Source organism: Montipora foliosa, chromosome 9 (assembly GCF_036669935.1).
Source record: "Montipora foliosa isolate CH-2021 chromosome 9, ASM3666993v2, whole genome shotgun sequence".
NCBI classification, from domain to species: Eukaryota; Metazoa; Cnidaria; class Anthozoa; order Scleractinia; family Acroporidae; genus Montipora; species Montipora foliosa.
This window is the reverse complement of record NC_090877.1, coordinates 48,997,142-49,012,141: the sequence shown is the minus strand read 5'-3', so window position 1 is coordinate 49,012,141 and position 15,000 is coordinate 48,997,142. Positions and strand designations below refer to the sequence as shown.

The following is a 15,000-nucleotide window of genomic DNA, read 5'->3' as shown; positions in this document are numbered from 1 at the left end:
AAGTAAAAATCCACCAATATATCTTTACCCGATACATCAATAAATATCGATCACTTTTGGGTGCTGGGATGGCGCAGTGGTGAGAGCGCTCGCTTCCTACTAATGTAGCCTGGGTTCAATTCCCAGACTTGGCGTCAATGTCAGAACGACTCGGACACATAAATTAAGTTCCTCTCCTTTCAACTCTGCCCATCGATACTAGTCACCCCACATTACCAAACGATAGTTTACATCACTACTCGTCACCACACTACACTCACCATGACTACACAGCGCTAGCCGTTATTCCACGTTACTATCCGTTACTACACATTACACTCGATTATTCCACTCGTTACAAGCCGTTGCTACAAGTCACTAGCCAAGATTATTACACGTTATTAGCCATTACTACCCGTCACTCAACGTTCCTACACATCCTTATTATTCCACGTCACTAGCCCGCGTTACTACTCGTCACTCGACGTTACTCCTCGTCACTAGTCATTATATTCCACGTTACCAGATTGCTCATAGATGTCACTGGTCAACTTATTCGTTTATAACATATACGCCAAAAATTCTATTGGGTCGAGTTCATTTGGAATCAACGATCATAAATACCGAATCACAACACTTAGATTAAAGAGAGCATTGAAGCGTTTGACTCCGAAAACGCACAACAGTTTCGTTTCCTTCCAAAAACACAACCCTGTCGCGATTGTCTTCCCCAATAAACAATATGCTTAACCTCGTTCTTCGCAGTACCTCAAGGAAGCGCTATAACATTCCAAAAAAATGACAATATTTTCTTGTTTTGAAATAAGCCTTCTTTTGTTTCGTGTTTATTAAAGTCCTCCTTTGCAAAAGAGTTCGTAAGTTTATTTCAATTTCTAGGTTTGATGAGGCTGACTAGGCCCCAAACAAATACATACTAATGTGCCGACAAAAGTGACATACTAATTCCCAAAATTTTGACCTTGGTCGCACGGTAGGTTTCGAGAAAAAAGCCTTTGAAATTTCTAGTTTCCAGTCCCCCTTCCAGGAGCTCGGTCACTATATTTGGCATTTTCCCCCGATTTGCATTTATTTGCATTCAATTGCAGTGACTAACACTTCAGAAGAGACACCCTGTTGCTTTAATTTCACGGATTTAAAAATCTTAATTTTTTTCTTCTCAAGGGGCCGTTACTTTCGGATAGTCAAAAAACGTTTGTAATTCGGAACTTGTAACATGAGATGAAAAGTTAATTCATAGTATTAATAATAAATTTCTAGACAACGTGCAATGGAGACGGGTTTCTGGCTTTGCTTTGTCCACTCAGGCTGTTCCATCTGCATTACGCACCGCGCATTACACTTACAAACAGTTATTCGATTTTAGTTCAGGGAAACTGAACGTTCTAGTTGCTGTATTCCAAGAGACAATTGTTTGATGTTTCGCTGCAGTTTTGTAAACCAATCGATTTTCAAGTACAGTGTATTTGTGTCTACCTACAACATTACCATAAATGTAACATTAAAGACAATATATTTTGTTTTAAGTGAAGGGGCCGCTACGTTTTGGAGGATCGCTATCTTCGGCGAGGCGTTCCTTTCGGGGGGCCGTTACTTTCGGAATTCTACGGTAATAAATACTTCGAAGAAACTACCTTCAGTGATAAAACGCATATCTGTTTTCTTCTTTGTTACTTACTCCAACTCTTTGTTCCGGCAACCATTTACACATGCATTACAAATACCAGAGTTCAGACATCAAAAATACCATAATACTCTTTGTTTGTAAGTCCAAAATTTTGCATGAGCATTTTTTCCAGTTTCTCTTAATGATAATAATGATAATAATAATAATAATAATAATAATAATAATGATGATGATGATGATGATGATAATAATAATAATAATAATTTAATACTTCTGTGGCGCAAAATGCATTACAATATGTGATCTAGGTGCGCCTTACAATACAACTAAATATAAATATAAATATAATATCTAACTATGTAAATCTAAGCTAAATATTATATGTATATATGTACATTATTTATATCATATATATTAAAGGAAAAGGCAGAAAAATAATAATACTAACGTCTATAAAAATATATGTCAAATTTAAGAGAAATGGGTCTGTTGAAAAATATAATTTTGCAGTTCTCTCTTAAAGATGTTCATATTGTCCTCTGCCCTAAGGGAAGGTAGAAGCTCTTGGGACCTATTGTAAGTCCCAAGAGAAATATGAGGACAATGTACAATTGAGAAATTCAGATCATAGACATACGGAAATGGCTTGAACCTTATTTGGCCCTCTTTAATCAAAGCCGGTTTTCCACATTTTTCAGGGATGACACTTTCCGTAAAGTTCTGTCTTTTACAATTCTTCGGTTTCGCCATTGTAACAAGGGGAAGGTACGTATTTTATAAACTGTTGCTGTTTTTCATCTGGTAATAAAACTTGCTTCGCTGCTTGTGGCTCCGCTTCTAGCTCCAGGTCTTGCTGTTGGCATTTCCCTCCAGTCGAAAAATCACAGTAGTACTAAAACGCTTTGTATGATAATGAGAACAGGTTTGAGTGATAAGCCGAGTGACCTTTATTCGGGTGGCTCTTAGGGTTCTTTGGCTTGTGTGGTCTTTATACAGGTTTTCTTTTCAGTTACCAGACATCAACTTTCTCTTTTCGTCTTCTTTCATAGTGCCGCAGTCCGCTACATTTCTAAACAAAAAATAGACGAAAGAGTGTTGTTGACATGACTCTGAGACAATATCATTTGTTTTCAGTTCCTGTTGTAAAATATGGGTCTCCGGGCAAATGGGCGATATTTTGTCACAACCTGAGTAAAGATTTTAAGGAAAGTGATGACTTACCGCGGAAACATATATTCATAAAAGGTGAACACCAACAGCAGAAAAGCCTGAACACATAAAGAAAAACTATGATCATCAGCGGCTGGATATCAACACAAAGATCAAAAGCTTACAATTTTAGACATTTTTTTTTTACGTCAGGATTATCGTGACTGTTTATGTTTGGTTAAGAGAGTTAAATCAAAGAGACACTTCAAAGACACCCTTGCGTCTAGTTCGGGACTCCATTGATGCTGAAGGTCGATTGATGAAAGGTAATGGGGCACTTGCTGACGTTCAAGTATCAAAATTGACGTGCGTCTGACAAGAAGTATCATGTGACAGGCTCAGCGAGCAGAAGCAAATTCCGGGCTCTGATTGGCTACCCGAAAGGGCAGAAAAAATCAGCTCGTGATTGCCCGTTTTGTTCCCGCGCAAAGGAAAAAATGATCATATAATAAATCCTTTATTACCCAAGATGACTTGGAGACGCAAGGCACGCTAGCCTCAGACATGAGCACACCCGCCTGGACCAGAACATAAGGAGAGTGTAGTGTACGTGACGTATGTTCAGTACGTGAAAAGTGTATTATGGGTAGGAACATATGAAATGTTAAATGAGCAGTTCATGTTGTGGTTCGATCCGAGTCTAATCTGTTGTTTGAAGGGTAAAGTCCGTTTACTACAGAAAGCACCTAGGCAGGCAAGCAGTCAGAGTGGATATTGGCACATTCTTTCTTTTGAGTCATGTAGCATCTCTCGTAACGTATAATGTGATTGGCTCGAGATCCAAACCCAAAAACAAAAAGCTAAACAATTGAAACAATGACTTTGACTTAACAATAGAAGCTGTTTACAATAACCAAACGTCACTTCGCTGATGACTTGGAACTTCTGGCTCACACTCATCAGTCTCAGATGCAAGCGAAAACCTCCAAGCTTAGCTAAGCTTGAAGCTATCTCATCTAAATTAGGACAAAGATCATGAGGATCAACGGCAAATCGAATTAGCATATTACCATCAACAATCTCAGCATAGCAGAGGTAACATCCCTCACATCCTAAGGCAGTGTTATTAACATCACGGGAGGAACGGACGAAGACGTATTGGCAAGGATAACGAAAGCACGTAGCGCATTTAACATCTTAGCAAACATCTGCCGGAGATCCAGGGAAATAACAACAGCCACCAAAATTAGAATTTTCAATTCTAATGTAAAGTCTGTCTTGCTCTATGGGTCTGAAACATGGAGAATGACTGAGAAGACAGTGTCAAAATTACAGACTTTCGTAAATAGATGTCTGCACAGAATCCTTGGTATTTATTGGCCTGTCATTATCAGCAATTTTAATCTGTGGGAAGCCACAGGTCAAGCACCTGTGAAGCAACAGATGATGAGCAGAAAATGGGCCTGGATTGGCCATACACTTAGGAGATATCGAATGACTGAATTGCTCGACAAGCCCTTGGTTGGAACCCACAGGGAAGTAAATAGAGAGGGAGACCGTGTAACAGCTGGAGGAGAGACACAGAGACACCATCCAGTCGAGAGGTCCCTCTTGGCATCAGCTCGAACACCTGTCCAGGGACAAAGGGAACTGGAGGGACTTTGTCAGTGGCCTATGTTCCGCCAGATGGAATGATAAAGGCTTCAGATCAGATCAGAGATAATACCAAACTATAGCAGGTTACGAGAGCTGCTACGTTACTGCTTTCTTTTTGGCTTGGGTATCGAGCCAATCAAATTATACGTTACGCGAGCTGTTACACTACTGTTTCTTTGGGGACTTCGTCTTAAAAAACGCCGTTGACCAACAAAGATATTTAAGCATCTCCGCAAGCACGGCACTGACTATAATTCTGAAACACTGTAAAAAAAATGGCGCCCATGTGCCTTTCAGGTTATGGATTATTTCAGTGACAAAGAAGTGACGGTTAACTCACTTGACTGATACATATGAAACCTGCAACCTACAAAAGGAAAAAATTTGAGACAAGTTCCTCGGAAAATTATTATTACAGTTGACAAACGCTTTATATAAGGGTTTCATAAACTTTTCATAAGCGGCTGGCTATGATGGAATACGCGGCTGTGATCAGACTGCAAAGGGGGTTCATTCTTCTATGGTGGGCTGGAAGGCACGCTCCCCAAGAAAAAAAATTGAAATACAGAAGCTCGGAAATTCATTTCAGCCATCAAGAAAAATGCTATTTAGAGTCACTGTTTTGACAAACGCAATTCTTGATTTAAATCGTTTCACTGGCTTCAGTCACAGAAACATTTAACATCAAGCGTTCATAGATGAACAAATGCAGCAAAAGTCAATCGTTTTCAGACCATTTGCCGTCTCGTAAGGCCATACCAAACTGACAACCTAGAAAAGGGTGAGTGAAACTTGCAGGAACCAACCCATTCAACACCCCGAATTTGTATGTAATAGGACGACATGCTGTCCAATTTGGAAATAATTGGATGAGAAAAATTCTGAGGACAGCCAAAATTGGACGAGGTCGTAGGCCGAGTCCAATTTGGCAGTCCGAGGAATTTTTTGAATCCAATTATTTCCAAATTGGACAAGCATGTAGTCCTGTTAACTATTAATTATATAGCATCCAAAGAACGTGGTCAAGCTCGTGTTCGGGAATCTCCTCTAGCTTTCTCACTTCGCTTCGCTCAGCACGTCACAGGTCAAACACTTTAACCCAATTTCTGTGCTTCTTTTAAAGTATTCTTGTTCTGATTATTCTCCCTCATCTCGAGTAAATCAGTAGCATCTATCTCTGGAAACCTAGCTGATGACTCCATTTGAAACTCTGAGTCGTCAAAAAGGTGGAGAGAAAAGTCGGGAAATTCGGCCATTATCAACACAAAACAAAACCCAGCGAGCGATGATCGCTCGCTGACGTTTGAAAGCTGTGATAATAGCTGCAACCTGATTGGCCAATATTCGGTTCATTTATTTATCTTGGCATTTGATTGGTTGATGAAAAGTATCCAGATTTTCCTCAAATTGGACGGTTTGTTCAAAGCTGAAGGAAACGTTCCAGCAAAAACTACCCAATTTATTTTAAATTTGGACAGTTGGCAAAAATTAATAAAAAAGATCTGTTGGCAATATTGGATTTTAATGCAGCTATATAATTAATTTCATATATACAATTGCTAGTTTGCTCTGAATTGACTATTATCGTTAATTTAGAAGACTGAGTTCTTGATATGGATTATGGGAAATGGTCATATTTGTTTGAAAAGACAGCCCAATTGTATGGACATAGGACTGAAACTTGCGAATGTTGATTAATTTAACCCGCCACCTAACCACTCGACCACCACACTGCTCAGTTTGATAATGCTGTATGATCACTCGGCAACAAACGTTGTTATATAGCTGATTTTTTCCCCTAACAGCGTGCGCTCTCAGTGGTTACTTCGAGGTCACAATAAAACTGTTTCCCGCCAAGAGTCTCCGAGCGGGCAAATTGCAAAATCTATGACGTCAGAGGGTAACAGTGTTGACCGACGACCGCCGTTGCTGTGGCCGTTGCAAGTTTTTCTTTTTGTGCTACATAACAAATCAATTAATGACTGGTCCCTGGGGAAACAGTTCATTTTGTTTCCCTCGAATCTCATTGTTTCCCTCGGCTGCGCCTCGTGGAAACATTGAGATTCTCGGGAAACAAAATGAACTGTTTCCCTTGGGACCAGGCATTAAGTGTTTAATATTAAACACTGCAAAAGATCGGTTACCAAACTTCACGTCAAAGCTTAACATTTAAAAAAATATTAGGCCTAATTAATCTAGCATAGGCCTAATCACTCTTCAGCAATAAAATTATATGAGGGACTTAATTTAAATCTTTTTTGAGACAGAGTGGTGTCTTCATCTTCACTGGTGAAGCGGTTCCTATGGAATTGAAACTGCAGGTTCAATGATCTTTATCTTCCTTATTTTCTCTGCTACCACAAGTCCTGGGACACAGTGTCCTAAATTAACGATAATAGTCAATTCAGAACAAATTAGCCATTGTGTATATCAGATAAACTCGGGGAGGAGGACATGTTGCGCTAACCCAAACAAGAGAGCCTGCTTGTACGCTACACTGACGGTGGTAAAAGACTCTATAGGCAGACCGCCAACAACCAGTTTTTATTCCAACCTCTGCTTTATAGAAAATAAGGTTTCAACCCTCAATAAGCATCAGTGAGGCTTATTGAGGCTTAATTTTCTCTTGATTTAGACACACTGCACTTCTCATGGTTCTCCTTCATCATGATTGACATAGGTTCATTCATCAATGAGGCTTAAAATTCACGACCTTCGAATTTAATAATTTATTTTAAGAATTCGTTCACCTCAAACACTTTTTCATTTCACATTCTGATCATACGCATAGTAACCATCGGCTAGAGCTGAGCAATCGGTGTTATGGAGAACTAGGACACAAACAACTAACTGAACGACTGAAGCGGTCATCTTGCAGCTTACTTTTTAATCGTTTTGTATATATTTTACTTACGCTCATAGCCCACTGGAAACCAAAATATTCATCACAAACTGCAGCAATGAAAGGCCCTATCGTCTCGCTGTAAAAAAAGCAGACTTTATGCAAGACTACATTAAAGTGATTATATGTCACATAGGGATAAGCGGTTAGCCCTTAAAATGGGCGCCGGACGTCTCTTGACTATGACACGAAGTACCATTTCACCGTCTTTAAGGCAGTGCATCGTTGTAAAGGGAATCACTGAATTAGCTAAGAAATGTTACAATAAAGGACCAGTTCAACAAGCAACAGGCATTTTTAAGTTAGTAGTGATTATATAGGTCAAACTACCGTTTGCAGATATAAACGGCTGCATACAACGATTATGACGAGTATGTCTTTTAAATGCATTTCAAAATTCATTAATAATTCATGACGCTAGTAGCCTATCAAAACATCCATAAAACGTCACGTGTATGAAACTTTATACCTGGTAATCTATGATCATTCTGAAAATTTGATTTCAGTCTCAGAGGAGTGCGGGGCTGAATGCGCAAACAACGCAATTATCGCGTATTCTTAAATGAAACGATCTTTGTATAACTTTATATGAAGGTCACTTGTGATCTTCATATAAAGGCCTGGCCAAACGCTCGCAAAATTTCAACGCAACATCTTGCAATATTGTTGGGCACATGTTGCATACGTTTGGCCACCCTGCTGCGATATGTTGCAACATGTTAGATGATGTTGGATCAAATTTGAAAACGGTCAAATTTTTCATGCAACATTTTGGATGTTGCATGATGTTGTACTTGTTTGGCCACGTTCACGCAACATTGTTGAGCTAAGGCATGCGCGTTAGGTCCACTTCTTGCGCGTCAGGGACCTGGGGAACATAAACATTGACATGCATGTCGCAACATCATGGAGGAATGTTGCAAGATGTTGCGTTGAAATGTTGCGAGAATTTGGCCAGGCCTTAAAGATCACTAGTCATCTTTATGAAATAGTCCTAAACATTTTTCATCGAAATTTCAGCCTTTACAAACTTCTGGGCGGATACTTTTATCCATCCTCCTTCGAAAATTCTTCAACAAATTTTTCAAACGACAAAAATTCAACGAGTCTGCCGTCATGTTAACAATGTTCGCATCGAGACTTTGGCTTTTGTGCCATTCCACGTCGAATCCTGCTTCTTCGTTCAGTTGCTGCTTGTTTGTTTGCAAAAGACCATTTTATGACATATCGTGTTGATCTTGGAACGGATCAGTTTTTCCAACAACGCTTTTCCTTCATCGGCAGTTTTCAATTCTCTGAACTTTCTCTTACGCAGCATTTTTAATCAACCGCCTTCATCGACAACAAAGAATAAGGACTGAAGGAAAAAAACTTGCTTTTAAAATTGCCATAGACCTCTTTCATAATGGCGACCAAATAAAATATTATTTTGTTTTAATAACCTAGTAATTTTTTTCCAGCTTCGCTACGACGAGCAAATTTCCAAAGAATATTTGTTTCAAAATGAGGGCAGTATGTCTAATTACCATAAATACAAAAGAATGTAAAGGAGGTCGCCATTTATGAAAGTGGTCTATACTGTTTATGAGGTCCACTTGTTTTTCTTGTATGCTGATATCTTCCCCTCACAATTGGAACCTTTGTTTGGACTCCCGAGGGGCACGCTTTTTGTGGAATCTTTTTGAAGCCGTTCAAGAAACTCGCAGCACGTGTTTTATCAGGTATAAAAACACTCGTGTCTTTAAACCCATTAAAACGCTGCTGCTCGTTTTTCAAACATTACTTAAAATTTACGTACGAGTAAGAAAGTAAAGAATGCAACGAATATTAAGCAAGAGAGGTATAACGCAAGCTGTCTGAGTTTGGACCTGGGGAACATAAACATTGACATGCATGTCGCAACATCATGGAGGAATGTTGCAAGATGTTGCGTTGAAATGTTGCGAGAATTTGGCCAGGCCTTAAAGATCACTAGTCATCTTTATGAAATAGTCCTAAACATTTTTCATCGAAATTTCAGCCTTTACAAACTTCTGGGCGGATACTTTTATCCATCCTCCTTCGAAAATTCTTCAACAAATTTTTCAAACGACAAAAATTCAACGAGTCTGCCGTCATGTTAACAATGTTCGCATCGAGACTTTGGCTTTTGTGCCATTCCACGTCGAATCCTGCTTCTTCGTTCAGTTGCTGCTTGTTTGTTTGCAAAAGACCATTTTATGACATATCGTGTTGATCTTGGAACGGATCAGTTTTTCCAACAGCGCTTTTCCTTCATCGGCAGTTTTCAATTCTCTGAACTTTCTCTTACGCAGCATTTTTAATCAACCGCCTTCATCGACAACAAAGAATAAGGACTGAAGGAAAAAAACTTGCTTTTAAAATTGCCATAGACCTCTTTCATAATGGCGACCAAATAAAATATTATTTTGTTTTAATAACCTAGTAATTTTTTTCCAGCTTCGCTACGACGAGCAAATTTCCAAAGAATATTTGTTTCAAAATGAGGGCAGTATGTCTAATTACCATAAATACAAAAGAATGTAAAGGAGGTCGCCATTTATGAAAGTGGTCTATACTGTTTATGAGGTCCACTTGTTTTTCTTGTATGCTGATATCTTCCCCTCACAATTGGAACCTTTGTTTGGACTCCCGAGGGGCACGCTTTTTGTGGAATCTTTTTGAAGCCGTTCAAGAAACTCGCAGCACGTGTTTTATCAGGTATAAAAACACTCGTGTCTTTAAACCCATTAAAACGCTGCTGCTCGTTTTTCAAACATTACTTAAAATTTACGTACGAGTAAGAAAGTAAAGAATGCAACGAATATTAAGCAAGAGAGGTATAACGCAAGCTGTCTGAGTTTGGTTGACACGCTCAGTCTCTGATATCAGTATGTCAAGTGATTTCACTTCATGCAACTTGAAGTGAAATGGAGATAAAGGTACTTTGAGGCAAGTCGATGAGTGCAAAACTTTTCTGCTGATCAGTTGCTCTTCAAATTCGTTTGGGCTTAGTAGCCTTTCATGTGGATCGATTTGACGAAATTCTAACTTACTATTCATCTCTCTACGACGTCAAAAGTGGTAAGCAAAAGAACATAGCTAGTGGGAGTCAGAGCATAGATCTATAACTGAACGGATCCCATTGTACGTTACTGGAAACAACCACAGTTCGAGAGCAAAGATAAGTGACGTAATTTACCATAGGAAAAAAAAAAAAAAAATACACCAGCGAACTTGGTCTACGACACACTATGACACTAACCAAGAGAGTATGAAGATAAGAGAAGTAATCCCTCATATTGGCCCTATTCCCATCGTAATCCTTCTTAAGTTATTTTTAGATCTCCTGCGAGATCCGGTATTCCCACGAGGGTTAACTGATAGCCAATCACATGTCCCCATTTTTACCAATGTTGACAGCTGAACGAATTCCCGCGCAATGATTCGCGTCGTTCGCGAAAGTGGGGACGTATAATTGGCTATCAGTTCACCCTCGTGGGAATACCGGATCTCGAAAGGAGATCTAAAAATAACTTAAGAGGGATTACGATGGGAATAGGACCAATAAGAGGCATTACCTCTCTTACCTTCATACTCTCTTGCACTAACTTAAAGAAAAGTGATTCACATACCCCATAAAATACACGCTTACAGAAATACTTGAAAGAAGAGCGTTTGTGCATGAGTTGTCAGGTATTCCATTCTCCCTACATATAATATAAACAAAGTTTGTGGTGAGAAATAATAATAATAATAATAATAATAATAACAATAACAATAATAATAATAATAATAATAATAATAACCATAATAATAATGGTCTTTATTGAAGTATTTAAAAAAAAAACTTTAAACTTACAATGCAAAATAGATTAAGGAAAAATGTCCATGATAAAAAAATTGAAAGGTTAAAATCTACAATGATTTAAAAATCAAATAAAAATTCATTTACAAAGCATTTTTAATTAACCTTTCGGTTTTGACACGTGGAGTCAGGTGGGGATGTGCTCTTCTGCGGCGAAGAGCCCGGCTCTTACGAGGAGGAAGCTCATGAAGAGGAGGGTGCTTAGGAATGCCATCAATACCATTCCATAGCTTCCTATTCAATCTACCTACTCAACTTAGGAGACCTCTAGCAAGCCTCTTGCTTTGTGGCAGCCTCTGTAAAACACTAACTTCCTAGCGCCAATGAAATGTTGAGTAAGCGCATAATACCCAAGACAAGGTGTCAAGGCCGGCTAACAATACTGAACGATATATATACAAGGTGCAAGTGATTCAGTAGTGCTCGATGCGGTTTGCAGAGCGTTTGAATACGAGAGTAAATCAAAGATAAGACATAGGTTGTCCGTAAGTCTGAGTTTCACGCTTACGCGATCCTCAGACGACTTAATTGTAACAGAAACATACCTAGTATATATACGCATTTATGTGAAGAATAGGTAACTACAGGGCGATTGGATGAAAACATTAGAGTTCTTGTGAGTTAAAGACTATGTATTTAGGTGGTAAAATAAGGTTATTTTTTGTAGACAATTAAAGGTTTTGTAGGATAAATTTGTTTTCGCGGCGGCATTAGATGCAGAAAGGGAAGGTCCTGGGAACGAGCTTGCGAGTCGAGTACATTCTAACTACCTACGAGAAACTTAAGGGGGGTGGCACTTAACCAAAGAAAGGCAATGGTTGCTAAGGAAGCTTTTTGTAAAAGACCCTTACAAAAAGGTTGGATGGATGGTTCTATGAAGTAACTTTTTTAAAGGAAATCTGTCAACACTTCAAACAGAAGGCGCATGCGCAACTAGTCCCAGTCCTCTGCCGTGCGTTCCAGTGAAAAACAGGTAAAAGCCCCCAGGAAACGAAAGGAAGAGGCGGTTTTTTAAACAGATGGGAACCGTCCCATCTCTTTTCGTAAACTGTAGCATGGAATTTCTATTTGGACAAAAAATGGAACTGATATTTGGAAAGTGTGTCAAAGAAGGACCTTATGACGTCATAATGTTTTGTGAAATACTTTCTTTTAAAATCCATGCTACAGATTTTGTGTTAAAATGTTCACATACTGTTGCGTTAAAAAAAATGAGAACAACATAGTTGACTCGCTCAGTTTTTAGGCATCTTCTGTTTTGGTCACGTGATTGACCAAATATGGTTGTGAGTCGAATCATACAAAGGTATGTTAGATGAACACATTTGGCAAAAAAGGATAACCGAAGAGTTAAAGGAATTCGAGAAATGACTATTTGGAGGGGTCTATGGCAACGGATTGGTAGTTAAGAGCCACCCCACTGAACTGTTTCAATTTTTATTAAACGAACGGCGCATACATATAAGATCATACAGTATGAACAAGCTTGAGTGAGCCACTCAGAAGGCTAAAAACGCAATATATCCGAGACTGAGGATTTAAAACTATGGGACATATGATAAGTGAAATAGGTTTCATGGTATAGATTTATGAGAAGTAGATTTTTAACAAAAAGTAGCAAAGCCCTTGCCTAGCTGATTTAAAATACGTTTTACAAGGTGCCAGAATAAACTATACACTTACCTGGCTGTTCTTATAAATTCTGGCATTATTGGTACAAAACACAATCCTCCTGATAAACCACAAATAGTCAGCGAGATGTACATCAACAACAGATTGCTGCAAAGTTTGAATTGAATAGAATTTCTCAAACCGCAGCCGATTCGGAGACAAACGAATTAATAAAATTAATAAAAATTAATTTGAAAATAGCTCGCTGTAAACGGTGTCTGACACTGTCAGGCTGCAGACTAACCCTGAATTACAGTTCATTGAAAGCTAACCGTTTTAAAATGGGTGCTTAGACTTAATTAAATGCTGTTTATCAGCGCTATTTGTATATAGGCAGTCTGTGGTCTGTGGTCTACAGTCTGCAGTTGTCATACACCTGTTTAAAAATGACTGTAAACAAGTAAATTAAAAATTGTACCCTCCTTGTTAAGGGATCAAGGTAACGTAAACACAGAAAATCAAGCTGTTTGTCTGCAATGAACTTATCTGAAGCCAATAAGAACGCTCAGTACTTGATCGTTTTTATGTAGCAGACTACCGAGGGGTTTAATTTCTAAGGAAACTATGCTGCTACGTCGCTGGGGCGCGAAACACCAAAATTCGGTTTATCAAACGAGATGGCAAGGGTATACTATGTTGTAGACTGCTAGCAGTCCCTTCCGAGTCAGTCGAACCGCCCGCTTTAGTCAGTCACGCAACCGAGTCGAGTGGAGAATGGTGAAGAGCGAGAGGTTATAATTCCGTGTTCAAGTACACCAAATGAAAATTCCACCTAAAATTCTTTACCCAAAACATCACTAAATCGCCAAATGAAAAATCCACCTAAAATTCTTTACCCAATACAGCATTAAATATCACTTGCCAACACTACTCATAAATAGTACTAGTAACTTTATGTTACCTAACAATACTTTACATGTATGAATACTCGTCACCACACTGCACTCACCATGACTGCACTGCGCTAGCCGTTACTCCGTGTTACTATCCGTTACTACTGACACTACACGCCATTATACAACGTTAGTACCCGTTACAACACGTTCTTAGCCGTCACCAAACAGCACTAGCCATCACTAATCGTCAGTTAACGTTACTCTACATCATTGGCCGTTAGGGACTCTGCAATAATTATCAGGAGGGGGGCCCTAAGACCAGAGGGGGGGGGCCTTAAGTTAAAATAATGGAAAGGAGGGAGGGGGGGGGGGGCTCTACATTAGATTTCTCAAGTACGTTTTGTGGGGGGTCTTAATTAAATTTCACAAATTCGATAATGAGTAAATAAACATTTTCCAAATAGACAGATGCCACGCCTTTGACTATCCATAATGTCTAAATATTGCATCAACATAAACACATGCTTTAACTTATTTAGAATGTCAACATACGATAGTTTGAAACAATCGCTCATGCACAGAAGTCACAAACCACGTTGTGAGCTTTGCCAATAAAACATTTGGCATTTAAGAGGTCCCGCAGACATGCCAGGTCTGTTCTTGATTTAAACAGCGAGAGGGTTTCTAGGTCTACAGTTTCTAGCTGAGGAATGCCACATACTTCTGTTTCATAGTTGTCATCAATGGGTTCACCTCCCAAAGACCGAAAAATTATACAGGTTCGGGTCCAACGGCTTTCTGAGGCAGCAATCCTCTTCTTCTCCCTTTTTTTTCCTCTGTTCCTTCTTTTTTCTTGATTTGGATGCTTTAGATTTGGCACCAATAGGAAATGTCGCTTTATATTTAGCCATCACCCTATCCAGGTCTTCTACAAGATGCAGAACGTTTAAACCGACTTGAGACTTTATTGAATGACGTTGTTCAGCATTAAAATTGTGTAAACAGCTGAGGCCAGTCTTCAGTTTCCATTGTCTGTAAAAAGATTGTTGTCGTGTTTTTCTAACTTGGTTACGACAACATTAAACTTGTCCTGGATATCATTTGCCTATTTTTTGCAACGTCTGATGTTGCTGTCATCATGGGGAGCTGGCTTGTAATCCTCTCGGAGAAACCTTCCTGCACAAGCAGGGTTGTCGGATAAAAGATATTGGTATCTAATCTCAAGTTTTTCAATATCTAAAGGTACGGGTTAGAGAGGAACGGGGGGGGGGGGGAAGGGCACATCATAATTTTG

At 39.1% G+C, this 15,000-nt stretch overlaps 1 protein-coding gene across 2 annotated transcripts in view; it reads right to left on the bottom strand.

Annotated features, from left to right (window-relative positions):
* Positions 1 to 1,143: 1,143 nt before the first annotated feature.
* The window catches only part of LOC137970235 (MFS-type transporter SLC18B1-like), a 45,151-nt gene continuing 31,294 nt past the window's right edge, over positions 1,144 to 15,000 (bottom strand). The window contains exons 11-16 of one of the 2 annotated variants that reach the window (XM_068816754.1): positions 12,883 to 12,978; positions 10,967 to 11,041; positions 7,344 to 7,410; positions 4,770 to 4,796; positions 2,846 to 2,892; positions 1,144 to 2,693 (exon numbers count right to left, since the gene is read on the bottom strand). In XM_068816754.1, the coding sequence (XP_068672855.1) occupies positions 2,630 to 2,693; positions 2,846 to 2,892; positions 4,770 to 4,796; positions 7,344 to 7,410; positions 10,967 to 11,041; positions 12,883 to 12,978 (376 nt within the window). In that variant the 3' untranslated portion in view covers positions 1,144 to 2,629. The remainder of the gene's footprint in view (positions 2,694 to 2,845; positions 2,893 to 4,769; positions 4,797 to 7,343; positions 7,411 to 10,966; positions 11,042 to 12,882; positions 12,979 to 15,000) is intronic. The other variant, XR_011116782.1, reaches the window with a different exon arrangement.